This window comes from Vigna angularis, chromosome 7, assembly GCF_016808095.1.
Source record: "Vigna angularis cultivar LongXiaoDou No.4 chromosome 7, ASM1680809v1, whole genome shotgun sequence".
NCBI lineage: Eukaryota > Viridiplantae > Streptophyta > Magnoliopsida > Fabales > Fabaceae > Vigna > Vigna angularis.
The window spans coordinates 33,068,533-33,095,324 of record NC_068976.1 but is presented as its reverse complement, the minus strand read 5'-3'; the positions used below and the strand labels follow the sequence as shown (position 1 = coordinate 33,095,324).

At 36.6% G+C, this 26,792-nt stretch overlaps 4 protein-coding genes across 6 annotated transcripts in view; 1 reads left to right on the top strand and 3 right to left on the bottom strand.

The window, feature by feature from the left end:
* Window positions 1-591: 591 nt before the first annotated feature.
* On the bottom strand, window positions 592-1,269 carry LOC108336828 (uncharacterized). Its single transcript, XM_017573278.1, has one exon. It carries the CDS (start codon window positions 1,267-1,269, stop codon window positions 592-594), a length of 678 nt encoding a protein of 225 aa, XP_017428767.1.
* A 9,834-nt stretch (window positions 1,270-11,103) lies between these two features.
* LOC108338605 (rhodanese-like domain-containing protein 7) lies at window positions 11,104-16,796 on the top strand. 2 transcript variants are annotated; one of them, XM_017575585.2, is made up of 5 exons: window positions 11,104-11,575; window positions 12,749-13,000; window positions 13,101-13,199; window positions 13,758-14,051; window positions 15,209-16,796. In XM_017575585.2, the coding sequence occupies exons 1-5, from the start codon at window positions 11,180-11,182 to the stop codon at window positions 15,587-15,589; spliced, it is 1,422 nt and encodes a 473-aa protein (XP_017431074.1). In that variant the 5' UTR covers window positions 11,104-11,179; the 3' UTR covers window positions 15,590-16,796. The 2 variants fall into 2 exon arrangements, with proteins under 2 accessions (XP_017431074.1, XP_017431075.1); XM_017575586.2 differs by having other exon boundaries at window positions 11,443-11,575; window positions 12,759-13,000.
* LOC108338606 (uncharacterized) lies at window positions 16,108-16,771 on the bottom strand. Its single transcript, XM_017575587.2, has one exon. The coding sequence runs from the start codon at window positions 16,769-16,771 to the stop codon at window positions 16,250-16,252; it is 522 nt and encodes a 173-aa protein (XP_017431076.1). The 3' UTR covers window positions 16,108-16,249.
* Window positions 16,797-17,579: 783 nt separating the features above from the next.
* Window positions 17,580-26,792, bottom strand: part of LOC108338065 (uncharacterized) — a 40,151-nt gene continuing 30,938 nt past the window's right edge. For both annotated transcript variants that reach the window (XM_017574737.2, XM_052880001.1), the window contains 4 exons: window positions 26,406-26,617; window positions 21,563-21,714; window positions 18,282-18,531; window positions 17,580-18,157 (listed from right to left, as the gene is read on the bottom strand). In XM_017574737.2, coding sequence (XP_017430226.1) covers window positions 17,900-18,157; window positions 18,282-18,531; window positions 21,563-21,714; window positions 26,406-26,617 — 872 coding nt within the window. In that variant the 3' untranslated portion in view covers window positions 17,580-17,899. The remainder of the gene's footprint in view (window positions 18,158-18,281; window positions 18,532-21,562; window positions 21,715-26,405; window positions 26,618-26,792) is intronic.

Here is a 26,792-nt window from a genome sequence, read left to right as displayed (position 1 = left end):
CTCAATTGAGAACTTCATAGCTAGATGAGGGGTGGATACGATGGCTCCGAAAGCGTTCAAGCAGGGTCGTCCTAGTAAGGCGTTATATGAAGTATTTGCCTCTACCAGTAAGAACCTAACTCTTAGCTCTCTTGCCTCCTGGCCTGTTCCGAGTCGAGTTCTTAGGTCAAGGTATCCCCGAGTGTCAACTTTTTCCCCTGCGAAGCCTACAATCTGCTCGTTGAAAGGGGTTATCAGTTCTTCGGATAAATCCATTTTTAGGAATGTGGTCTAGTACAAGATATTGACTGAGCTCCCTTGATCGATGAGCACTTTCCTGACATCGTAACGGGTTATCTCGGCGATGATGACCATGGGGTCATCATGATCAGGGTCAGGAGCGTGGAAGTCTGCATTTGTAAAAGTGATGTTGGGCATGGATCGAGGTTGTCGATCTACCATGTGCACCGCTTTTAAATTTCTCAAGTGTCTTTTCCGGGCGGAGGCTGATGCTCCTCCTCCTGCAAAGCCTCCGGATATGGTGTCGATTCGTCCTCGGACCGACCTCTCTCTTTCTGGGTGTCGGGGTTGTCTCCGGGATCGTCGTCTTCGTCAGTCGTCCTTGTGAGGCGATCGTTCGGGACTTCTCCGCGAGGTTTCCTTCCTGATGGGGGTTGCTGCCCTGGTGGATGTTCTCTCCTTTATGTATTTTTGGAGGTACCCTGCACGGATGAGTCTTTGTATCTCATCTTTTACTATGTTACACTCTTCGGTGTCATGGCCAAGGTTTAGATGAAGACGAAATGCTTTACTTCCATCAGCATTCTTTGGAGTGGTCTTTTGCCGAACAGTGAGGAGTTCTGCGTGCAGCGCCTCTTCGAGTACCTTTGCTCTGGGCGCGTTGAGGAAAGTATAACGATCGTATTTGGGTGTCCACCCCGACTCCTTTCGAGGAGGTCTGTCAGCTTTATAGTCGTGGGACGACCGCTTCGTATCTTTCTTGGTACCACTGTTAGGATTTTCTTGTTGTTGCCTTTTTCTTGAGTTTCTAAGGTCCTCAATGCGTATGAATTTCGCGATCGTTGCCTGGAGTTCTTCCATAGACTTTGGAGGATCTGCATACAACTGTTCAGCGAAATACCCTGGCCTTAAACACGAAGGTAGATTGTTTATTATAAACGTGTGATTCACATCTTTTACGCGCCTAGCCGTCTCATTGTATCTATGCATGAAAGCTTTCAAGGTTTCATCCTTCTCCTGTTTAATGTTTACGAGCTCAGCCGGAGTCATCTCCGGTCTTCTGTTGGTAGCATACTGTTTTCGAAAAAGAGTTTCCACGGTAGCGAAGCAATCCACTGAATTTTGAGGGAAGGTGTGATACTACTCTAGTGCCTCATCTTTCAGGGATAACGAAAAAGCTCGGCAAATGACTGGATCATTGTCTGTGTAGAATGACATGGCATCTATAAAGTTGCGGAAAGGGTTGTCTGGGTCTGCTGAGCCATTGTATCTTTCTAACGTTGGAGGGGGTTTTTCTGGCATAATAGCTTGCATGATGGCTTCCGTAAATGGAAGTAGGTTGGTAAGCCATAGAGAAGTGGGCCCCTTCCTTCCTCCTCCGACAGGTTCGGATGGTCCTCCATCATGGCTTCCTTCATTATCGTCCTGTTTGTTGGAGGCCAATATCATCAGCGGAGGTCGTTGAGCTCTCAGCATCGCAAGTTCCTCCATTTGTTTACGTTGAATTTCCTGTTGTTCTCGTATAGTCTTCGCATGGGCCTCTATCTGTGCCTGAAGCTGCTTGACCAAGTCTCGAGTGTTATTCTCTTCCATGGCTCTTGTGGTCTTCCTTGGGTACGCTAAATCTCGGACCCTACGGTGGGCGCCAAAGTGTTTCGGTATAGTTGTTGGGACCGAGACGCGAACCTGATCAACGATGTCTTCACCTTCTCACAATGCAGTTATCCTTATATCTTCCAGTTGCATAGGGCTCTTCGGGGAGAATGGAGTGGGTACCTGTGAAGGCACTCCGACGCTCAAGTCAGAAAAAGGGAATGACCGAACCTTTTGGTTCAATAATCAAATTAATATTTTCTCTCTCTTTTTTCCATTATCAAAACGTACCTGTTTCCTTTAGGATTTTCGTATTTAACCTAGAAGTAAAATGAACCGTTTACCTAAAAATTCGGTTAGTTGGATAATCCAGTCACCTGATCGTGGTCCTCGTCTTTGATATTTGGTTGGTTAGTTCCGTAACTTGCGCTTTCATAGTTATACATTTGTAACCGCTTCTTCCTTAGTTTATCCGGGTTAATTGACCCAGTCTGAATAAAGCTGACCGAGCGTCTGTTGACTCTTAGCTTGACTGGGTTAATTTGACCCATGCTGGTTGCTTGTTTTAAGTAACGGACGATCGCTATTAAGACGATCGATACTAGGCGCGACATTGACGAGCGTATGGCATTGACGAGCGTATGGCATTGACGAGCGTATGGCATGACGATTTTCTCACTGGCATTATCTTACGATATCACGATCGTTTTGTCTAGGAGGTTGACGATCGTTCGGAAGCGATCATTTGACTATTCGCTAATACCTGGCCTGTTTACTATTGCTAGCTGTCCGGATAAAGGCGATCGTTCAGTCGGTCGTTTGGTTTATTGTTGACAACCGCTCGACTTCGGATATTCTACCATACAAATCCCAAGGTTATTCCCCATCTCTCTTGAGTCAATAACGCCTCTAGAACATATGCAACATTACCTGCTCACGTATAAAACATTATACGATCATCACCGATAATTTCATTCCCCAAAACACAAAAACGTACATGTATGGGGTAAGCTACGGATAAAAAAATCATAAAAACAAGATACATACATACTAATTATATGAACCATAATTAAACACCCAAGAAAATACATATCTTCTAATTATACCAACCATAATCAAACACATAAAAAGATACATACCTTATGATTATCTCAACCATAATCAAACATCTCATACAAAGTAGTAATAACAATATGATTCCTAATCCTCTAACATAAACATTTAAATCATACAAAATTACTCGAGCCTTTTAATATTAAAATAATAGTCTCATTATTTTTAATCCATTACCATTTTTAAGATATGATTGTCTAGGTCTTTTGAAATACAAACAAAGTACCAAATTACATATCTCATGCTTTGTCACACTTTAAATTATTCAATCCAACTATAATTGCATTTGTCAATGGTAAACAATACAGTCTAGTCATAGCAAACAATTATATTATACACATGAAATGAATTCTTAACTCACAAGGATAAATTTTACAATCTTTTATAAATTTTATAAATATGTTAAAAACATTAATCTATTGTTTCAATAAAAAAAACTTATTATGGAAGTGAACTCAAAATTGAAATTTTCAAGCTTTTTTTTTTTACTTGAAAATTATAATTAAAAAAAGTAAACTTACTTTTGACAAATTAAATCCAAATTTAGTTAGCTATCACATATGAGTGAAAAAGTATAATTTCATATTTATCCTACTCATATGATCATAATAGTTAAGGGTAAATATCTTGAGTACTAAACTCCAATCGTTGTTTCATTTATTATTTTTGTTCATTTTTAGACGCGACCTTCATGAGATTCATGGGGACTAACTAACTTAACAAGAAGCTCACACTTTTCTAAAATAAATGAAAAAATCATGTTTTGAAATACAACTTATGCATATTTAACATATAAAATGGTATTTAAGAATTGAACATACTCATTTGCATAAATTCTTTTAAATCTATATATCTTTAAGAATATAATTTTTCCCATCGAATAAATTTACTTGTTTTTAGAATTTCTTATCTTCACTGTCTTTATTTTCATTGTCTTTAAACACTTAAAAAATCATTTAAATAAATAGATTAATATATATATATATATATATATATATATATATATATATAAATTTTTACTTATAAAGTCCATGTTATTTGAATCAAATATTAAAATTCAATTTGGCCCATGCAATCTCAAACCTGAGACCTTCGCGTTATTAGCACAACGCTCTAACCAACTGAGCTAATAAGCTACATTAATAATTGAAAGAAATATATAAGGTAAGATATCCATATATGTTCAAATTGTAATTTTATAATAACTTTTCAATACTGCACAACACCTATTTCTAGCATCCACTTATTTCTAACATGCACTTATTATACATAAAATATACTCATTTAATAAATGACTATTACATTAATAAAGTTTGATAATATATTATTTTAGTAAGCATACTGTTAATTTCTAAAATGCTTTAAATGAATCCCAAGGTTATTCCCCATCCTCTCTTGAGTCAATAACGCCTCTAGAACATATTGATGGGAAAATCTCACAATATACTCACTCTGATATTTTCCTGAAATTGAGTGTTGGTATTCTTTGATAATTGAAAGGATTTAAAAAGCCATAACACTTACAATATTACAGGGAATAAAAATAAAATATCTACTATTTTAAAAATAAAATATGTTTAATCTATCAGAAAATAATATTGTACCTAGATAAATCGAAAATCATAACTATGTATCCTTATTTTATCTCTATCAAATCGAACTAAATATTACTATACCCAAAAACTAATAAAATAAGATTTAAAGAAAATTATTAATAAAACCCTAAAGTTTAAGTTTATCCCAAGAAACTCCCCCATAAACTTAAATTTTTTTCTTCCTTCGTTCGGCTTTCCATGTGCATCATCCCACATCGAGTTTGCTTCTTTCAATCAAATTTGAGTTCTTCTTTTTCCTTATTGCCCTCCTGTCTTTTACCTTGGTTGACCTCTTTAACAATTTGACTGACTTTGTTATGTCTGACTTCTCAATAACCTTGACCAACTCGTTTCTAACCTTAAGGGATTTCTCAACCATCTTGGCCGACATCTTCATCGGGTTCTTCCCAACATCTTCATCTTCCTCCTAGTCTGGTTCAAGAACACCAGATGCTTTCTCCTCTTTTTCAAGAGCTTCCTTCTTCAGCTCCTCAAGCTCAACCCTCTGTTTATTCATAATTTCATTAGATTCATCTAGAAGCCTCCCTATCCGCTAAATCTCTTCATCTTTTTGTTTGAGTTCTTTCTCCAGGTTTTCCTTCTCCATAATTGTTACATCCTTTACTAAGATCACTTCATCCATTGTGTTGGACTTGTAATACTTTGTGTTGGACACTTCATCCATAATTGTTCCACACTCTTCTTCAGCATCTTCAGTAACGAGATTTGTCTCCCCTTTGTGTTGGACTTGTAATACTTTGCAATATGACACGTCTTGCCACAATTGTAGCACTTTCTTGATCTACACTCATTTTCATAGTGGCCATACTATCCACACTTAAAACACTCAAGTCCTTATCGATCACCTCGGCCTATTCCTTGTCCTAGGTCACGCCAATTATGCTGACCGGTTTGATCTTCATTATCATTCTCAAAATTACCTCGGCCACGTCCACCTCGTCCTCGGCTTCCTCGCCATCTACCGCCAGAACCTCGGCTCTGAGTAATCCGAGATTTATTCGAGTCAAACTGTACATGTAGTGCTTGATCGTCGGGTTCCCTCTTTTTCTTTATCTTCCTCAATTCGTGGGCTTTTAATGACCTAGCTAACTCCTCCATAGTGAGAGTTGACAAATCCTTTGTCTCTTCAATAGTGACCACGATACTTTCAAAATCATCCGTCAGATTTCTCATGATCTTTTCCGCAACCCGGTTAGAAGGAACCTCTTCTCCGTTCATTCCGAGTTGGTTGGCCATCTTCTGCACTCGAGTTATAAACTCGGCAACTCCCTCATTATCATCCATCTCCATATGTTCAAACTCTCTTCTGAGAGCTTGTACTCGGACCTGCTTCACGCGAGTATCTCCTTTATATGCCACCTTCAGAATTTTCCATGCTTCTTTTGCTGACTTTGCATTAGTTATTTTCTCGAATCCAGATTCATCCACTGCATTATACAGAAAGTACAAAGCCGATTTGTCTTTCACTCGTGTCTTTTTCAATGCAGCAATCTGGTTCACTATCTGATGCTCATCATCCGCGGGTTCATTGTAAAGACCAATTGTTGTAATTGGTATTTTCCGACAATTGTGGAACACTCATCCCATTGACTACCTTTGTCATCTCTCTCACAAAAAAAATCAAGCACGCACTTTTTCTCTCACGGTGTTTAACTCTCTTCCCTCTCTCGGTACTTAGAGCATAAAGCTCTGATACCACTGATGGGAAAATCTCACAATATACTCAATCTAATATTTTCCTGAAATTGAGTTTTGTTATTCATTGATAATTGGAGGGCTTTAATAGCCATAGCACATACATTATTACAGGGAATAAAAATAAAATATCAACTATCTTAAAAATAAAATCTGCTTAATCTATCATAAAATAATATTGTACCTTGATAAACCAAAAATAATAACTACATATCCCTATTTTATATCTATCAAATCAAACTAATAAAATAAGATTTAAACAAAATTATTAATAAAACCCTAAAATATAAGTTTATCCCAACAAACCTTAGATGAACGACCTTAAGGTTTGGGTAAAGAGTGGTGTTGATCCCTTATATAGTTGGCTCAGATGTTGTTGGTGTTTGTGTAACCCACAGGGTAACCTCCTCCTCGATAGACCCAACAGTGGTATTAGAGCCGATGGTTTGTCTTGGTGATCGGCTTGGACGAGTATAATGATCCCTATACCGAAAGTCTTCATGGCAAAGGGTATTCAGGTAAGCGAGTTCCATTAAGATGAACGACGGTTGGAAAAGGCTACTCGTGGTTGTGGTTGGTTGGGAATGCTTCCGCTAGAGGAGGAGTGTACCTATGTGGAAGGGACTCACCCTTGAGGGGGAGATTGTTGGGAATCCAAGTGTGAGTCTAAGTCCCACATTGGATAGAAATGAGAAAGTAGAGTAGTATATAAAAGATGAAAAACCCATTAACCCATTGTCTTAAGATTTTGAGTAGAGAGTGATATTGATCCTTTATATGGTAGGGCTTCGATGTTATTGGTGTTTGTGTAACCCACATGGAACCTCCTCCTCGATAGACCCAACACATATGTAACATTATCTGCTCACGTATAAAACATTATACAATCATCACCGATAATTCCATTTCCCAAAACACAAAAACGAACATGTATGGGGTAAGCTACCGATAAAAAAAATACATACATATTGATTATATGAACCATAATCAAACACATAAAAAGATACATACATATCTTCTGATTATCTCAACCATAATCAAACATTTCATACATAATTACTCGAGCCTTTTAATATTAAAATAGTAGTCTCATTATTTTTAATCCATTACCACTTCTAAAATAACATTGTCTAGGTCTTTAGAAATACAAACAAAGTACCAATATAAATATCTCATGCTTTGTCACACTTTAACTTATTCAATCCAACTAAAATTGCATTTGTCAATGCTAAACAATTCAGTCTAGTCATAGTAAACAATTATACTATACACACATGAAATGAATTTTTAACTCACATGGATAAATTTTGCCATATTTTATAAATTTTATAAATATGTTAAAAACATTAATCTATTGTTTCAATAAAAAAACTTATTATGAAAGTAAGCTCAAAATTGAAATTTTGAACTTTTTTTTACTTGAAAATTATAATTAAAAAACAATAAACTTATTTTTGACAAATTAAATCTATATATATTTAAGAATATAATTTTTCCCATCGGATAAATTTACTTGTTTTTAGAATTTCTTATCTTAATATTTGAATAGACGGTTGTCGATTCGATAGGAAAATTTATTTTCGCTGCCTTTAAACACTTAAAAATGATTTAAATAAATAAATAAATATATATATATATATATATATATATATATATATATATATATATATATATATATATATATATATATATATGGTAGTGCCTTGAAAGGTCAAAGTTGCAAAGGGAACTCTTCTTGCATCATCAATATGGTAGTACTCAAAAATTTGTTCTACTTTCATCTCCTACTCAAAACATTCTTCTACATTATCTCGACCATAAAAAGGAGGAAGGTCAAGTTTTGGATCCATAGGATGATCTCTATGATTGTGGTGTCTCCTAAGAAGATGCTGATAGTAGTCATTATGATGACCACCATAAACATTTTGGTCACTATGATGGGAATGATTATCACCATGCTCATTGTTATTCCTATGGGAAGACTTAGCATGAGCCTTACCTTTTTGGCTAACCTTGATCTCAGAAATCATTTGCCTAAGCTCACTAATCTTTGGTCGTGCTTGGTGAAGCTTGGCTTGAGTTCTATTAAGCTCTTCACTTATGTGCACATTATCATAATCATTTCTAATACTTCCTTGTACGCTTTTATTATGGCTAGTCAAGCAAGACAAATATTCTATGTAAATGATCCAAAAAATAAAAAATGGTTAGTGGTATTGGAAGGAAAAAACATGTACGGATATGATGATGAAGATTCTCTTGATATATTTGAGACAACATCTTTTGCATCAAGACCCATTGAAGACAAGGTGGATGACATAGCCGATGACATCCACGCAATTCGGAGTGATCACAATGAAGGCATCTAGGAGAAAACAATATCTTAATAAGTTTTGTGTTATTTTTTTATATCCTTTAAATGTTGTATTATTTATCATATTTGATGTAGTACTAACCTTGTATTTTTAAGGTATGTCGAGCTCGGGATCAAAATCAAGAAAGAGTAGACGTGGTCGATCGGTGACACGATTGCTCGATGTGACATCCTGACGCGTTGCAGCAGAGAGGATACATGTCGAGATTGACCCAAGATCAGGTCTGCCTTCATGGCCACATTCTGATAAGTTTAGGAGTTATCTGAGTATGTTAGTAAAAATCCATGTTTCTATCGTTCTTGCATCTTGGGATGACGTCCCAGAGGTCGACAAGAACCTTCTATGGCAGGACATTTAGGTATCTTTACTTAAAAGAAATTTGATATATTGTTTACTTTGTTCTCATTATGTCATTAACATGTTCTTTGTTTTAAGCAACACCATTTTCATATCCCAAACATTGGTCAAATTAGAAAGAAAGTGTTATCCCATGTAGTGATCAGATGGAGGGATTTCAAGACAAGGCTGACACATCTATATGTCTTTGGAGACAGACAACATGAGTCTCCTTGTGACAAGTACAAAATAACTAAGGAGGAGTAGATGTAGTTTCGTGCATCTAGAGAGTCTGGGAACTGACAGGTTTGTTTCTTAACATATTTCTTTAGTTAGTTAATGCATTTAATTGTGATTTTACACTTATGCATTACACGTGTTATCACGAGGTGGTTATGCATTACTTGAGAGGAAGATAAGAAAGAGTCGAGTAGAGGCCTTAGGACATGAGTACCCCGACCTAGCCCCTGCACCTGCTAGGTACGTGGAAGGCTGCTTAGACTAAGTCTGATGGGAACATGACATCCTCCTCAATTGCCTTGATCTCACAAAGAATTGTAAATTCAAATTCTAAACATTGATTGGTTGTGCATTTATCATCCCATGTGTTTTATGTAACAAAGTTCTTTGTTATATGCAGGATGAGTTGGTTGAGCAGCAGACTCAAGGAACATTTGTTGGCCAAGGTAGGGACGACATTTTAACAATGACCATTGGAAAGTCCGAGCACCCAGGACGTGTACGTGGAGTTAGTGGGGCGATTGACCTTCATGACTACTTTGGCCCTACACAAAAAAACACTGAATCCATGAGTCAGGAGGCACTTAGGAAGATGGATCTTTAGTGGGAGGAAAGGCTCAACCAAAGCATGAGATCTATGGAGCAATGATTCATGGAGCAATGATTCATGGAGCAATTATAAGAACAAAACGAAATCCAAAGAGCACTTCGAACCTGTGTGCAGGTTTCGAATGGAGGTGCAAGCTGCCATGGTTGCACGAGATTGATGATGGAGGTCACGATTAAGAAGATGTTCGCGATCTGGTTTTCTCTGCAGATGCGTGTTGATGGTGATGTGCGAAGATGATGTTCAGGCATGGTGGAGATTGCGAGTAGGGTGGTCACTACAGCGACGACTTCTGCTCCAATTGGGTTTTTCGTTCTATGTATTTCCCTTGTAGGTTGAAGGCTTGTGCACGACAAAAAGATGATTATTGGTGGCGCTGGAGCAGTTTTGCATCGCGGTGAAGGGGCAGTTGTTCGCTGCGGGTTGCGTCTGGCGACCATGGAGGCGTGACGAGGTGTTGCAATGAAGGAGATGATGCACGAAGATGGTGGCGATGTGCAAACTAGTTTTTGCCTTTTTAATTAGCTAAGTAATGGTATGCTTTGCTAATGACTGGCGTCGGCAAAGCTCCGCGATAATTGTTTATAATTTCTTTATAATTTATTTATATAATTTACTTACATATAATTAAATTATTTATATATAATTATTTATAATTTCTTTTCTATATAATTGTTAGAAAATTTATCCATATATAATTATTTATAAATATGTTCTATATTAACCGAATAATGTTGTCACCAAACATTTCTTCTATATTAACCAAAGATTTCCTTCACATACATAAACCTTTGAGCACATAATATCATGTGACCAGTTTTTTCTTACACCTTACCTTTTCTTCCTGTATCCTCATAAAATATATAAACCCTAATTTATCTCTCATTAAAATGATAAAGTAAAATTATTCTTGTATCTCATGTTTTAAATGTATTATGGATTGTTCAAGAAGATATTTCTTGATCTAGAATGTATATTTTAGAATACATTTTAGAAATACCTTTTCGAACTATATAATTTGAAATGAATTTAACATAATTTATTTTAGAATTTATAACTCAATATATTTTTATATTCAAATATAGTTTTTAAATTGCATAATTCAAAATTATTAAAAAATATATTTCTCTGAAAAATATTTCAAAATTTTTAAAAAAAATTAAAGATTCACAATTTAAAATTCATTTAAAAGAATATATTTTAAAATGTATATTTTGAAAGATATGTTCGAATTTAGAAATATATTCTAAAATATACAAGCTACCTTATCAGCAAGAAAGAAAAACCCCATGTAGAGAAATATTCTTGGGCCCGGGCGGGGACCCGAGTCGTACTTTTGGGTTGAAAAGCTTGGCTTGGTTCATTTTACATACAAAATAACCGAAATGGAAGCATATCCAAACGCGGCTTCCATGCTGAGAAGCAGAACCATAATACCTCCTCTTCCACCATTACTCGCCCTCAGTGCAAGGCTTCCATCACCGTCACAGTCACCGTTACTGTCACCCTCCGTTACCCCCTCGGAAGCCACACTATCGTGTTCTGGAACCCCGAAACCCTCGTTCCACAGTTTTTCTCTCTTCTCCAATTCTCACACTCTTCAAACCATGACGCTCTCCAAGTGCTTCTCTCACATTGGGCCCACCGTCCCCATTCCGGACCCACCCGGATCCGAACCCGAACCCGATTCCCCTCTCGTGGTGGTTTCCTTCTACAAATTCGCGGATTTTCCCGATCATGCTCTCATGCGAAGCCCCTTGAAGCAACTCTGTCAACGCCTGGTACTCACTTTCTCTGTTCACTCTTAGCGGATTAGGGGAACAAAATATATACGCTACTTTGTTTTGATGGCGAACTATTTCCTTTCTGCATAAATTCTTTGGGAGTACTTGTTTAGACTTAAGATAAACTTGTTCAGAGAAGAAAATCAAAAGGTAAAATGCGTTGGTGCCATGTATTAGCTTAAATAAACTATTCATTTATCTTTTGAAAGTTAATAGAAACGTGTTTCTACAAATCTTATTATTAAGCTTGGAGTGCCGGTCGGAGTGCACGGTGATTATAAATTATGCGAGATCACCTCAGACGAGGACTATGTATGGGTATCTTTGGACAAACTTCTTTATTAGCACTTTTAGGAAAGAAAAATAAGAACCAAAGAAGAATGAAGTTTAGTTTTTTCATAAGCTAAACAGATTAACTTATATGCAAGTTATAATGCAAAAAGAAATATGAAAGAAATTGTACAAATTAACTTAGAAATTCATTTCATTTTCTCTTGGAAATACCTATCGAGAAGTTTGTCCAAATATGTATAAGATGTAGGCAAATTGATTTTAGCTTATGTAAGAAGCTGAATTCATTTTGCCTTATTTTCTTTTCTTACAACCGTTTCTAGATAAATTTATATTTATCTAAACTTTGCTATGAGGTTTTCTTAATAAGCAGACCTTAACTGCAGTTTCCATGTATTTTTTTAACTAAACAATTTAAAAAAATGTTAAAATTTAATTTATGTACGTAAATAAAATGATGGATTAAAAGGAATGGACAGTTAACATGCTCAACTATACAAAAATAAATGTTAGTTTGAGATGGTTGTGAGAGAAGCTTTTTGACTGTTATGTGAGTATTGTGTCCAAAAGAGAGAAATGGGAGAATATTAAGAACCTCTTGAAAGATTAAGGAAAGTAGTCACTCATTTGAATATGATATTCTATAGCATGGGAGTTGATTTGACATGAAGTGTCATACTTGATATTTTCATAGAAGTGTTACATCAACTTCATATCAGAATTAGTTAGTCAGGTAGAGTTAGTTAATAATACAGAACCTTTACCCCTTTTGTATTTGGGAGTATGTCAGTGGTGTAATGTTCAATACAACGAGTTTTATGTAAATTGTTTACTTGGTTTTGTTGAGATGCAGTGTCTCACCCATCTGATGCTACTCAGCGTGTTTCAGGTGGAATTATTCTTGCGCCTGAAGGGATCAATGGCAGCATCTGTGGAACTCGGGAGTCAGTTGAGGCTGTTCTGGCATTTGCCCAAGGTGATGATCGATTGAAGGGACTAAGGCGAGTGGAATCACCTGTTGGTCCTGAGGAGGAGGCCATCCATCATGGCCATAGTGCTGCTTCTCCTCTTGCTGCTGGGGAAGATGCGCCCTTCCGATGGGATCATGTGAGGGTCAAGTTGAAGAAAGAGGTGTGTTTGCAAAACCAAAGAATGGACTCCTTTGTTGACTTTAACTTGGATACTGTATGCAAATAACTTATAGAGTTTTGTTTTTGCTGCATGTTTACAGATTGTTACTCTTGGGATGCCTACTGTGTCACCTATTGAAAGAGTTGGAAAATATGTTGGCCCAGAAGATTGGAATGCTTTGATCAATGATCCAGATACAGTGAGTTGCTAACTCCTTATTATCATCGTTCTCATATCTGCATTGTGAGAATTTGTCTGTAATGTGATCTTATAAGCTATGAGGACTTAATTTATTAAAATGTACAGCTTAAATTTCTTGAGAATATTGAATCAAGCTGCTCCAACATTGAATATATTAAATATCTGGTTGTTTTCCATTGCTGGAGGCAAGTCTAAATTCGGCTTTAAAGTTAGACTATGGGTTTTATAACTAAAAAGGTGAAAAGGTATTGTAATATTCAAACAAATTTAAATGGAGTTTTAAAATATTATATTTATGGTTATCTTCATTTATTTTTAAAAGAATATGCGGATAATTTGTAGAATTTTTACTTCTACAAAGTTGTAATTTCTGTTTGTAACCTCTGCATGTTAGGATTGCAAATTGTTTGTGTTGTGCAGTTAGATAAAAGTTTAGATAATCCCGTAAATTGCAGTAGTTAATTTCATCTAGCAAGTTGCGAAGTATAAGACATGTTATTGCTATTGTACATGCCGTAATGTTAATTTTCAATTTTGTTAACATTCTCATCCATAGGTGGTTATTGATGTGCGGAATAACTATGAAACCAGAATCGGAAAGTTTAAAGGAGCAGTTGATCCATGTACTACATCATTTCGTGAATTCCCGTCTTGGGTAGAGGAGCGTTTCCAGCTTAGCGAAACAGACGATGGTAAGAATCCAAAAGTTGAGGTAAACAATTCAGTCCAACCTGCTGAAAAAGAAATGGAGAATCAAAAACAACATATGCCACGCGTTGCAATGTATTGCACTGGAGGTATTCGTTGTGAGAAAGCTACAAGTCTACTTCTCAGCAAAGGTTTCAAAGAGGTGATTCTCTCTTAAACGTTACTGATTGGTTTAAACAAAATTGTTGAGTTATGAAACGTCGTTTGACCTTTTGTTCATCTTTTATCTGACAATAATTAACATAATTTTCATTTGATAATTCTTGATCGTGAGTGTGTTTGTTTATGCTAAAAAAAGTCATTTAAAGTGATTTTTATATAAGCAGAAATTGATATGTTTGTGTACGGTAAATGTATTCTTCTTTATCTTCTCTCTTATACCTCAAATTAACTCCAAATTGTTTCAAATAAAAACATTCTTTTTTTTATTGTTTTTTAAAGTAAATTTATCCAAATATGATAAAGTCATAATAAGTAATTATTTTATTTAAAAAACATTTTTTTTCTTAAAAAGTTTATATAAACAGACCCAATATGATATCTAGGGATTCCTGATTCGGTTTGGAACATATCAATATCAAAACCTTTCAAAAAGGTAAAGTAAAGAATCCTTATTTATGTTTGAAATGTTGTCAAATCACCAATAGGTTTTAGTCTTTCATATCATAAGCTTATGCAATTCTTGTGAATGTTGGGATGGAAGATATTTGTCAGGTCTTAATTATGTTCATAATAAAGTCTGTTTTCTAACAAAGTAATACATTTTTGTTAAACTGAAATGATTGTGACGTACTTTTCTGTTGTACCTCTAATATTTTTTATACTTGAATGGAAACTTTAAAGAATTGCTAAAAGCAGGGATAGATGCCCATCCATGTAACCACACTATTTTCGGGCCCATTATTCCTTTCCATTGTAAGGCATTATGACGAGATTGTGTGCAAAACCCACTGTCTTGAGGTAGTGGAGCTTATCAATGATTTGAACTCTAAACTCCATGAATACCCTGTTGTGACCAAACAAGCAGATGTCATAGATATGCCGCGTTATTTTCTCAGGAATTAGTTTACTTTTCTGTTTGCTAATCTTCTGTTAAACCATTTTTTTTTTCATTTGAAGTGCTATGTGATCCAAATTACCACCTTTTTAACATATACAGACTTTGTTTTGATATTTGATTAACAAGTAATAGTGGTATTACCGCTACTTTGAATATGAGCTTTACTAGCTCTAGATTCAATTTAATTACTGTCATATAATATAATGATTTCGTCATCTTTCTATTCCAAAACATCCCAGGTTTATCACCTGGAAGGTGGAATTTTAAAATATCTTGAAGAGGTTCCAGAAACAGAAAGCCTCTGGGAAGGGGAATGCTTTGTTTTCGACAAACGAGTCTCTGTGGAGCATGGCTTGGTGCCAGGAAATTTCAAACTCTGCTATGGCTGTAAACAGCCTGTGAGTGATGCTGACATGGAGGCCCCAGAATTTGAATATGGAGTTTCCTGTCCTCACTGTTTTGCACTGAAATCTGATGAAGAGAAGGAGAGAGCTCGAGCTCGACAAAGACAATTTGAGAGATGGGGAATCATAGGTGGTCCAGACAAGGGTCGCCGCCCAACTACTCAAGAACCGGAAAGTCTTAGCAGGAATCCAAACCAGCTTTCACGTTCTATTTAACTACTCGGTCGGACCAGGAAAGATGAGATCGCTTCTTTCCCATCCATTTTGAACGATTGTTTGTCCTACTCTTCTGCCCCTTGAATTTATTTGGAGTGCATGAAACTATAGATGTATCAACTCTTAAATATGATTCCTTCCATACAAATCATTTGGTGTCTGTCTTGTCTCTAGAGAAAGGACGCCCCTTTCTTGACATTCGATGTGTGTGTATTGTTGTAACATAGCAAGGCTAGAAAATTTTGTTCTTTGCAATCTTTACTCTGTTACTTAGTAAAATGTTGTGAAACCACTAATTTTATATACCAATTCACTTTCCTATAAAAATTTTGCACTAGGTAATATAACTTAATTTTGATATATAATCGACGTAACGGATTACTTGACAATTTCTACATACTAAGTAGTGTATTCAAATTAAACTGTCAATGTTCTCAGGTTTCGGTTTCAGTTTCATTTCACTTGAATGTAGGCTGGTATCTCAACATTGAATGAGCAAATAAAGACACAACATATGATGAAGATAAAGAGAAGGTCTGAGTCCTATGAAATTCATTTGTGTATCTAATCAACCAAATTCTTCGATACAATACGATGGGACACTAGTTTATTTCAAATACAAGTATGGAGTCAAAATGATAACAAAGCTACTTCCTGTTATTAAGAAGACTCTTGTGGGAAACCATCACTGTTATGTTTTTTGAGAGCTTGGAATACTTGAGAGCTTCTATCAAATATCTTAGCCCTTCTGTTGTAATCAGTAGGATCTTTTCCCACATCTTCACCCATTATAGCTTCCCTTTCTAAACACTCCAACAGCTCCGCAATCCCCTCTCCTTCTCCACAGTTATGTCTAAACCTTGTCATTCCATTCCTACCCTTGTCATCATCTTCATGCGGTTTCATCTCATCTTCCGCTTCTCTCTGCAAACCCCATTTTGCACACCCTACTACAAACCCATTATCCCCATTATTATTCTCTTTCCGTTGCACCACAAAAGAAGCATGGCTCTGAGAAGAAGTGCTGACCTTGAAGCTCAAATCTCTGGCCATGGTAACTGATGACGGTGTCACTTTATTTGAAGAGACAAGGGTTTGACATGGAATAGCAGGGTTATAGGAGTTACTGATAGAAAGAGAAGAGATCTTGAGGGAATCAGCAACATACAAAGACCCTATCATGCCAAACTTTGGATGGATTATGTATGAATGTTCGTGATGGGATACTATATCTGTATATAAGAGGGTTTGACGCAGAGGAAACGGTGACACGTGTGGTTAAGGTACACAGATGGCATCTTTCTAGAATAGTAACAGGGCTTTCCAGATTTTTTGAGGCCCTCTCAACAACATTTGGCAAGATTAAAAGAGACCACGTGTTTAAACTTCATGTAACACAAATAACACAATCTGTTACAAAATGTCCTCCTAATTTGTCTGCCAAAAGTTGTTTCTTACCCTTTTTTTTTTTTTAAATAAGTGTAATGTACTACAATTTTCTTGCAGGTGACTGAATTATTTAAATAAAAAAGTTGAAAGATACAATATTTTAAATATTGATGTTATTGTGTCTCAATTAAAATTAGAGTTTTACATTAACAAATTTCTTTTGCTAAAACAAAGTACTTCTATAATCAGATGTCATTAACTTAGCATAGATATCATCTAAATAAGTTTTATTTTTCTCTAGAAAGTGATTGTTTAGAAAATTAATATTATCAAGATTCTTAATTATCTGCCCGTTTTACTTCAATAATTTACTTAATAAAAAATTGTACTAAAAATTAGGCAAATTATGATGGTGAAACTTAAATTCAATTAAAAAAAGTTACAAACGGTACCTTCAGTATTGTTTCTAAATCAACGAACTAATTTTTTTTTTTTAAATACGTAACAAAGCTTCCATGATTTCCAAAACACTATTTCATAATTTCTATTATTTATTTTCCCATTTCACTGATTGTTCAGACACTAGCTGGCAAGACTAAAATAAATAAAACAGTTTGTCAATTAATTAGTGGGACGCAATTTTGGGTGTACGAAGTTTACATGGAGAGAGTAACAAAGGTACTACAGGATTAATATATATTTTACAGATCTCTACTAAACACTTAAAACCTTAATACACTAAAATTATGTACAAGAATAAATAAATTTATAAATATAAGACAGAATTTTGGTTGGAAGAATCTACAGCTGACAGATTATTGCATTGCATATCCTCTTGCCTCTTGAAATTACTGCATTTGTGTTTAGTGGCATCTTTGAAATGCACTGCAACCCATCTATGGAACAAAGAGAGAAGCAAAATCATGTCATTTGTTCATTAAGTCTCTTCTCAGCAGCTATAGCAGCGGCTACTGATGGTGGCAAGTGTCTTAGATTTGTGTTTGTGCTAGGATTTTCTTCACTTTCTGGCATTGTAAGAGGTGCTCTAGACAGCAAGGCTTCCACATCCTTCAGGGTCAAAACAGGTTGATCTTGATTTTTAGTGTTTCCACTGATAAATGAATGATTGCTCCTGCTTCTGTTCAATTTATATAGACTCTCTTCAACTGTGTCTTTTACCTGATAGATACAAGAATGAAACTATAAGAACAGTTCATGTGTTGAATTTATTTTTACGACAACAATATAAAATGGATAATAGTTACCACATGAAGGATAGGGAGAGAGATATAACAGTGCTTACAAGAAAACGATGAATGAGGGTCTTATTTTTTTGTCCAATCCGATGAACACGACTGATTGCTTGTGCTTCAGCAGCTGGATTGAGCAATGGCTCTACAAGAACCACATGCTGTGCTTCCAAAAGATTGAGTCCATTGGCACCATGTTGGATTAAAAGCAACAACACCTGAATAGATTCTGGTGTTGACCCCTCACATCCTTTTGTATCATTCTGTTTTCCTCTAAATTGACTGATGGCAACATGTGCTTTTCTGAACTCAAATTCATAACCAAAATAACATCAGTATAAGAAAGTTGACATAGGCTGATAGAAACCAAACAATTACTGCATATCAAAGTTGTATTATTTAGAGTGTTATGCAGTAAAAAGATGATTGAGCGGAAAGCTCTAAAGCCACAAGGAAAAACCTAGAGTCCTAGACTCCTCTAGAGGATTATTCTCCTCCTAACCAACTCAAAACCTCCTCTACTCCCTATCCCCCCTTCACACTCTCTATTCTCTCTCCTATAACAGAATTGCCCTTCCCTTCATTCCTGACACGTCATTCCCCTCTCTAACTAACTTCCCTTTCTTTTCCTAACCCCATTTTCTTTCTTCTCACGTAAACATTCCATATTTTGGGCCCTGCTCCCTCTATAATTGTTTCATGTTGATTAACAAGCCCATCCTTAGTAGGAGTCCTATCATTACTCCCTCCTGCAACAACAGCCTTGTCCTCAAGGCTAAAATAAGGAAATTGACTTCGCAATAGTCTCTCATCTTCCCAAGTTGCCTCCTCCTCTGTTCTCCCCTTCCATTTAACCAACCATTGTTTAGTAATAGTACCACCCTCAGGAATCTCCCTGGTTGCTAACACTGTCTCAGGTTCTTCTTGATCTTCCTCCTCAAGACTCAACTCTGTTGGTAAAGTGGGTTCTACCGCATGATTACCAATAGCCTTTTTTAATTGAGAAACATGAAAAACCAGGTGTACTTTTGCTGATTCCGGCAACTGCACCTTATAAGACACTTCTCCCTTCTTCTCCACCACTAAGAAAGGCCCATAATACCGAGGTGCCAGCTTCTGATTAATACGTCGAGCTATGGTTACTTGTCTATGGGGACGCAATTTAATAAACACCCACTCTCCGACCTCGAACTGCATGAATCTCCGCTTTTTGTCTGCAAATTTCTTCATTTGCTGCTGGGCTCGCAGCAGATGATATTTCAATTGTCGAATAGCTTCATCTCTATCAAGCAAGTCAGCAGCTACAGCTTCCACACGTGTTTCGCCCTGTGTAAAACGCACTAAAGCAGGTGGTGTTCTCCCATACACAATTTCAAAAGGGGTTTTTCCTGTTGCTCCATGAAAAGTAGTATTATACCATAATTCTGCCCAAGGTACCCAATATGACTAATTCTTGGGCTGCTCCGACACAAAACATCGTAAATAAGCTTCTAAACATCGATTTACCACTTCCATTTAACCATCGGTCTCAGGATGATAAGAAGAACTCATTTTTAAAGTTGTTCCCTGTAATCGAAATAATTCCTGCCAAAAAAGACTCATGAACACAGGGTCTCGATCACTAACAATCGATTGCGGAAAGCCGTGAAGTCGTACAATCTCCTTAGCAAATAATTCAGCAATCTTCCTGGCAGTATAAGGATGTTTCAATAAAATAAAGTGGCCATATTTAGACAATCGATCCACCACTACAAATATAGCTTGAAACCCCTTCGATTTTGGTAAGCCCGTAATGAAGTCTAGGGAAATATCTTCCCAAATCCTATCTGGAATAGGTAGGGGCTGTAGTAATCCAGCTGGAGACGTTGCTTCATATTTCTGTCGTTGGCACACATCACATGCTTTAACAAACTCTTGAATCATCTTCTTCATTCCCGTCCAGTACAGATTTGCTGCGATACGTTTGTAGGTTCTTAAAAAACCCGAGTGACCCCCTACTGGTGAAGAATGAAACTCATTTAAGATAGTAGGAATTAAATCTGACTTAGCTGACAATACCAAGCGTCCTTTGTAAAATAATACTCCTCTTTACAAACTGAAATCTGCAACAGATGCATCTTCCTGTTGTAACTTCTGCACCACTTGCTGTAAGAAAGGATCTACTTCCACTTCCTCTTGGATATGCTGTTCCTGCAACCATAATGGAAAAGACTGAATCTCCCTCAATTCACCTGCTTCGAACATTCTTGATAGTGAGTCAGCAGCTTTATTCTCTGGCCCGGTTTGTAAATCACCTCAAACTGATATCCTAACAACTTTGCCAGCCAATTTTGTTGAGCTTCGGTGGTGATTTTTTGATGTAAGAGGTGTCTTAAACTCTTCTGATCTGAGTACAGACACTTCCATCGCTAACAATCTTTCCTCCAATGCGTCGACTCGGTCAGACATTTTGGGTGGCATGGACAACAATGCTAGCTCTTCTCGGGTATCCGGCAGGTCGGACCAATGATAGAAACCAAACAATTACTGAATATCAAAGTTGTATTATTTAGAGTGTTATGCAGTAAAAAGATGATTGAGCGGAAAGCTCTACAGCCACAAGGAAAAACCCAGAGTCCTAGACTCCTCCAGAGGATTATTCTCCTCCTAACCAACTCAAAACCTCCTCTACTCCCTATCCCCCCTTCACACTCTCTATTCTCTCTCCTATAATAGAATTGCCCTTCCCTTCATTCCTGACACGTCATTCCCCTCTCTAACTAACTTCCCTTTCTTTTCCTAACCCCATTTTCTTTCTTCTTACGTAAACATTCCATATTTTGGGCCTTGCTCCCTCTATAATTGTTTCATGTTGATTAACAGGCCCATCCTTAGTAGGAGTCCTATCAGTCCAAGTAGCAGATCATCAGCCATTCTTATTAACTAAAGCAAATCCTAGGTGGTTCCATAAGAAATAATCCTCTGAACCAATTTTATGGACTATACTAGGGTTATTCACTGGGTGAGATAACCACAGCTCAATCCGATTCAATCCAACTTAATCTAATTCAATCTTCTAATAGTTGGGAGACATGTTTTGTATGTTGAATCTAAGATCCAACACAACTAGACCAAGTTGAAGAAAATTACACCCTTGAAAGCCCAAAATGAAAAAAGGTAGAAAAAGTTAGGAATGTGTTGGGGAGAAAATAAATGTGTGGGACCACAATAGGATCTTAGTCATAATCTTCTCTTTTCCTATCTGGTATTTTATTTTACCCCCAAATGAATATCTAATAGCCCAGCATAAAAACACAAATAAATGGAGAAATAGTAACTGTACAGATTATCATACCTGCCCCCCTTCATCCGGATGAAGGTAATATTATTGGCAGTAAAGGAATGCTCCAATACATCAAGTACATCATTCCAACTTGAAAATACAAGAACTTTTGCTTTATGATCATTAGCCTTTACCCACAAGATTCTTCTTGTGACTGCTTCAATCTACAGAAAACCAAATACAGAAAAATATGAGGAATACAAGAGTTAGAGGGCACAAGGGATATGGTATAAATCAAATATGCCAAGGCATGTCTTATTTTCTAAAGCAAGCAAATTACACTGTAAAATGTAGCAACAATATATTTTGAGAAATGTTAGACACATTTCTAATGGATATTTAAATTTTAAAAACAATCTTAAAAAGTCTTCTTTTGTAAATAGTCTTTGAATGGTATCCCTGTCTCTACGATGATAGACTATTTTCCTAAACCCTTTGCCAATATCAAAATTGTAACAGACACCACAAAACAAACACTTTGTGATCAAATAAAACTTATTAGATTGATCATAATCCTCCTAACATAGTATGATAAACTATACTTCAAACAATTGATATTCATATCAGTTATTTAGCAATTTATAATATGTATTATCACAAATTTAAAGATAAAAAACCGGTTATTAGCATATGTATCAAGCACAAATTTGTAATCACATTCTGTTCATAGACAGACTCACTTATGATGCGTTTGCCATGGTTTCCATGGCATGAAATATTTATTTTTCTCAATTTTGAAAAAAAATGTCAAATAAAATCTCATTTCATCAAGAATTTTTTTTCTTTAAACAAATTCTTTCCTGTTTACAGTAATGAACAAGTTACTTCTTTCCTCAAGTTATATCAGGATATCAAATTGACAGTTTAGATACAAAAAGTTATCATTTATCATTGTTTCAAGGAATAACTCTCCTGAACAGATAAATCGTTAGAGACCTAATAATGGTTTTGTGTCTCTAGCACACCCAAACACAACATTTGTGTTTGAAGCATAGAAAATGCCATTGTAACTTGTGTTGAAATTTAACTCAATTATGCAGAATGGGGGCATAATTGATTGAACTTGACCACTTGGTCATTGTATACGCTCTAATTCAACAAGAACAAACTTATTCTACTAATAGCATAAGATGCTCGGAGGCAGCTGAAATTGGTTTTGTATCTAATTACAAATAGAAATTTTCTTAACCATTATTGGTTTACCAGCTTAATTCGCCTATGGAAATTTAATTTCATAGAAAACCAATTTGTCATGAATTGCATACAAAATGAAAAGCATCTCAATATCACATCAATGCAGTCAAAAGAATTTAAGTCTAAACAATATGCCGAGAGACACAATCAACACTACATGCCAATGTTTGAAGTCCAACAATGACAGACATAAGCCTAAATCAAAGAAAAAGGGTTTGCAGACAAACATAAGGCAGTTGATTTTGGCAGTTTTTAGGAAGTTTTGTAAAGGGAAGGCTAGGGAGACTTTGGTCCTCTCGAAAGACCAGGTCTAGTGTAACAGTTTAGATTACTGTGCTTGTTTCATTGTTAATAAAGTTGTTTGGTTTTTTTCTGGGTGAACATCCAAGAACCTGTTTTGGAAGTCTTTACAGTTTTAAATAACTTTGGGTACCTATCATTGGTATTAGAGCCAGGTTTCGATCCTAGGACCTGTGGGTTATGGGTCCTCTCGAAAGACCAGGTCTAGTGTAACAATTTAGATTACTGTGCTTGTTTCATTGTTAATAAAGTTTTCTGGTTGTTTTTGGGTGAACATCCAAGAACTTGTTTTGGAAGTCTTTATAGTTTTAAATAAATTTAGGTACCTATCATTGGTATTCAGAGCCACTTTCTTGGTGCTATGGTGGTTATGCGGCATGGTCAATACGAGAATGGAGACAAGATTGGATGGATTGGAACGCATAGTGCAAGAACAGGAACATGAAAATTAGAGAAGGTTCCAAAGGTTGGAGGAAATGCTTACATGGCTGACAGGGTTGGTGGAACGTTTCACATTCCCTTTTAAAAGCTAATCATTGGTTGTTTTTGGAGGAAGAAAACCAAAACACCGACGTGGGAAGAATTGAAGGAAGCATTGATAAGAAGGTTTGGAGGAAGGGATATATCTTCAATATTTGAAAACTTGGTTGTTGTCAGACAGAAAGGGGAAGTGGAAGACTACATACAGGAATTTGACATTTTAGTAGGCCAAGCAACAAACGTGACAGATGAATAATTGTTGGGGTATTTTTTTGCAGGCTTGCATGTTCATATTCGAAATCAAATCCGACCACACAATCCCAAGAATCTATTGAGAGCCATGGAGATCGCTAAAGATGTGGAAGGAGTTTCAAGTGAGGTAAGACCAAGGGAGAGAACAACAACTAGAAGTAATTTGTATCCTAGTCATTTTCAAGGGAGTGGAGGAATAGTTTCTCGAGTAGAAACAGTGAAGGAGAACCAGACTGAACCGGGAAGTTCCAGTCATGTTAGCACGGCTAGAAGAAATGGAGGGGGAGTAACCCTCGAGTCTAAGGTGGGCAGTACGAGTACAGGAGAAAATAGAACCAGAGGATGACGTAATTTACCTTACCCTGAATATGTCAAGCGAAGGGAAAAGGGTAGACGTTTTCAATGTGAGGACCATACAGTCCTGGTCATAAATGTCCCGATAAGAACCTTCGGGTGTTAATTTTGGGGAAGAATGAAGAGGAAGAGGAGCCTAAAGAGGGAGAAGATAAGGACCATTCGCAATCAATTTCCAGATTTTAACCTTGAGAACAAGGTTGTTCGGAATCCGAGGATTATTGATAAGACCTTTAAAGTGTATGCTAGGAAGAAGGTTCACAATCAGAGGTTTCTTGACAGTTAAGGGTGGTTGAGCAGTTTACGGCAGTTTAGGGGTAGTTAGAGGTAGTTCCTCCTGGTGGGTGGGTTGTATTTTCGTTTGGGTTGTATTTTCGTTTTTGGAACAGGGCTTGTCCTGTGTAGAAGGGATTAATTTCCCTTGAAAGCTGTTGAATGTTTCCTGTGTTATGTTTTCTTTAATTAAAGTATTATCTTATGTTGCGCAGTAAGATTTGAGTGCTTATTTCTTTACTGAATCTAAAAATCTGGTTTCTTGTTCCTAACAGAAAAGCCCTGAATTGGTTCCAGTGGTGGGAGACTTACTATCCAAAACCCACATGGGAGGCTTTCAAAGAGGCGGTTGTTCAACGGTTACAACCAACCATGCTTCAAAACCCTTTTGACGTCTTGATTGGACTTAGACAAATTGGACAAGTGGGAGAGTATATTGAACAATTTGAGCAATATGCGGGGTTCTTGAAAGGTATAAGGCAGGATTATTTGATTGGCATTTTTCTGAATGGATTTAAGGATGAAATAAGGGCAGAGGTTAAGCTGTATGGGCCCAAGAGCCTTGCGGAGTTAATGATGAAGGCTCAAATGGTGGAGGAAATGGTTAGAGTCACTGCCAAGGGGGACTCTCTCACTGTGCAACTTCAAAGTAATACCTACAGACAATTGCCACCTTCTCGCAGTTACTCAAAGGAAGGAGGAAAGTGGGTTTTACCAACTCCAACAGAGGAAGTGGAGAGAACAATGGCTATGTGAGCACTATCAATAGTTCTCCTGTTGGGACTCAACAAGGAGGGGCTCCATTTAGAAAATTGTCCCAAGAAGAATTGCAAGATAAAAAAGGGCTTGTGCTTCAAGTGTGATGAAAAGTTTGGGCCTAATCATACTTGCAAAAATAAACAACTCCATATCCTGCTTACTTCGGAAGAGGAAATTCAGGAGTTAGGGGAATCTGCTGCCTGCATTCATAAAGAAGTTCCAGACTTTCACCTTGAGGATAAGGTGCACCTTCATGGAGGGAGTGTTGATAGGTTTGATACAGTTTATAAAATAAGGAAAAAAGAAGGTAGTAACAGTTGAAAACACATCCCACCCATTGAAAACAGCTAGGAAGATGTTACTGCCATCAATAAAGAGTTTCCTGCTTTTCACCTTGAGGACAAGGTTAAACTTCATGGAGGGGGTATTGATAGGTTCAAGGGAAATGTTTATATTAGGAGAAATAAAAGGGACAAACAGTTATAACTGTTTGTGGATAGGGTTTGTTGTCTCAGACTATTATAAAGTGTTAGGATATGGGGTGGCAGGGTATAATGAGTAATGGGTTTAGGATAGAAGTAAAGAGCGGGATAGTTTGTTAAGCTGTTAGGGGGAGAAAGAGAGTATAAATAAGCCATTTGGTCATTCTGTGAGGGGAGTTTTTTCGAATATTATTTTAAATCTGGAGATTGGCCAAAAGAGTGGGATTAGACCTCTAATAGGGTTAAGAGGGGGATTAGGCCTCCATTAACGCTATCAGTGTACTTTGTTCTCAATTTCAATACAGAAATTCATTCTTTCTTTGTTCTTTTGTTTACTGTGAGCGTTGATAGTTAGGTTTCCAACCCAGGAACCTAACATAAAGTCTGCGTCGGCAGTTGTTTTTGGCAGTTTTTAGGAAGTTTTGTAAAAGGAAGGCTAGGGAGAGTATGGTCCTCTCAAAAGACCAGGTCTAGTGTAACAGTTTAGATTACTATGCTTATTTCATTGTTAATAAAGTTGTCTGGTTTTTTCTGGGTGAACATCCAAGAACCTGTTTTGGAAATCTTTACAGTTTTAAATAAATTTGGGTACCTATCAATGACAAGTAAATATCCAGTGCAAAAAAGTAAAAATCCACGAAAGTTCAGAATTAAGAAAACAAAGTGTATGCTTTGTAGTGGCATGTGTACTTGTAGAAAGGAATTATGCTTGTCTATCTTAAGGGTATCAATAGAATTTAAGATCTTGTGCAGAAAAAAACCTTAGTCCCATATGATCCTTTGACACTAATGGATGCTTCACATTTTTCACTGCTGTTAATTGTATGCAGCACTGAAAGATTGGAAGATTCATTCTGTGAGTCAACAGCATAGGCAATGTTTCCAAAATCAGTATGCTGCCGACATGTAGGGCACATCACCCAATTATGAAGCTTGCTATTTTGAAGTCTTTTCTCAGTCATAGCAAATAAACCTGTAAAAATAGATGCATAGTTAATTTTCATATAATATTCATTTCAATGTCAATAAATGTTTAGCTATATATGTCTGTTGAACACAGATGGATGAGTGAAATACTAGAAAAGCACACGCTATGCATACTGATACTATTTGCCTTCTTCATGTTCTATGTGGACATAGAGAAATCC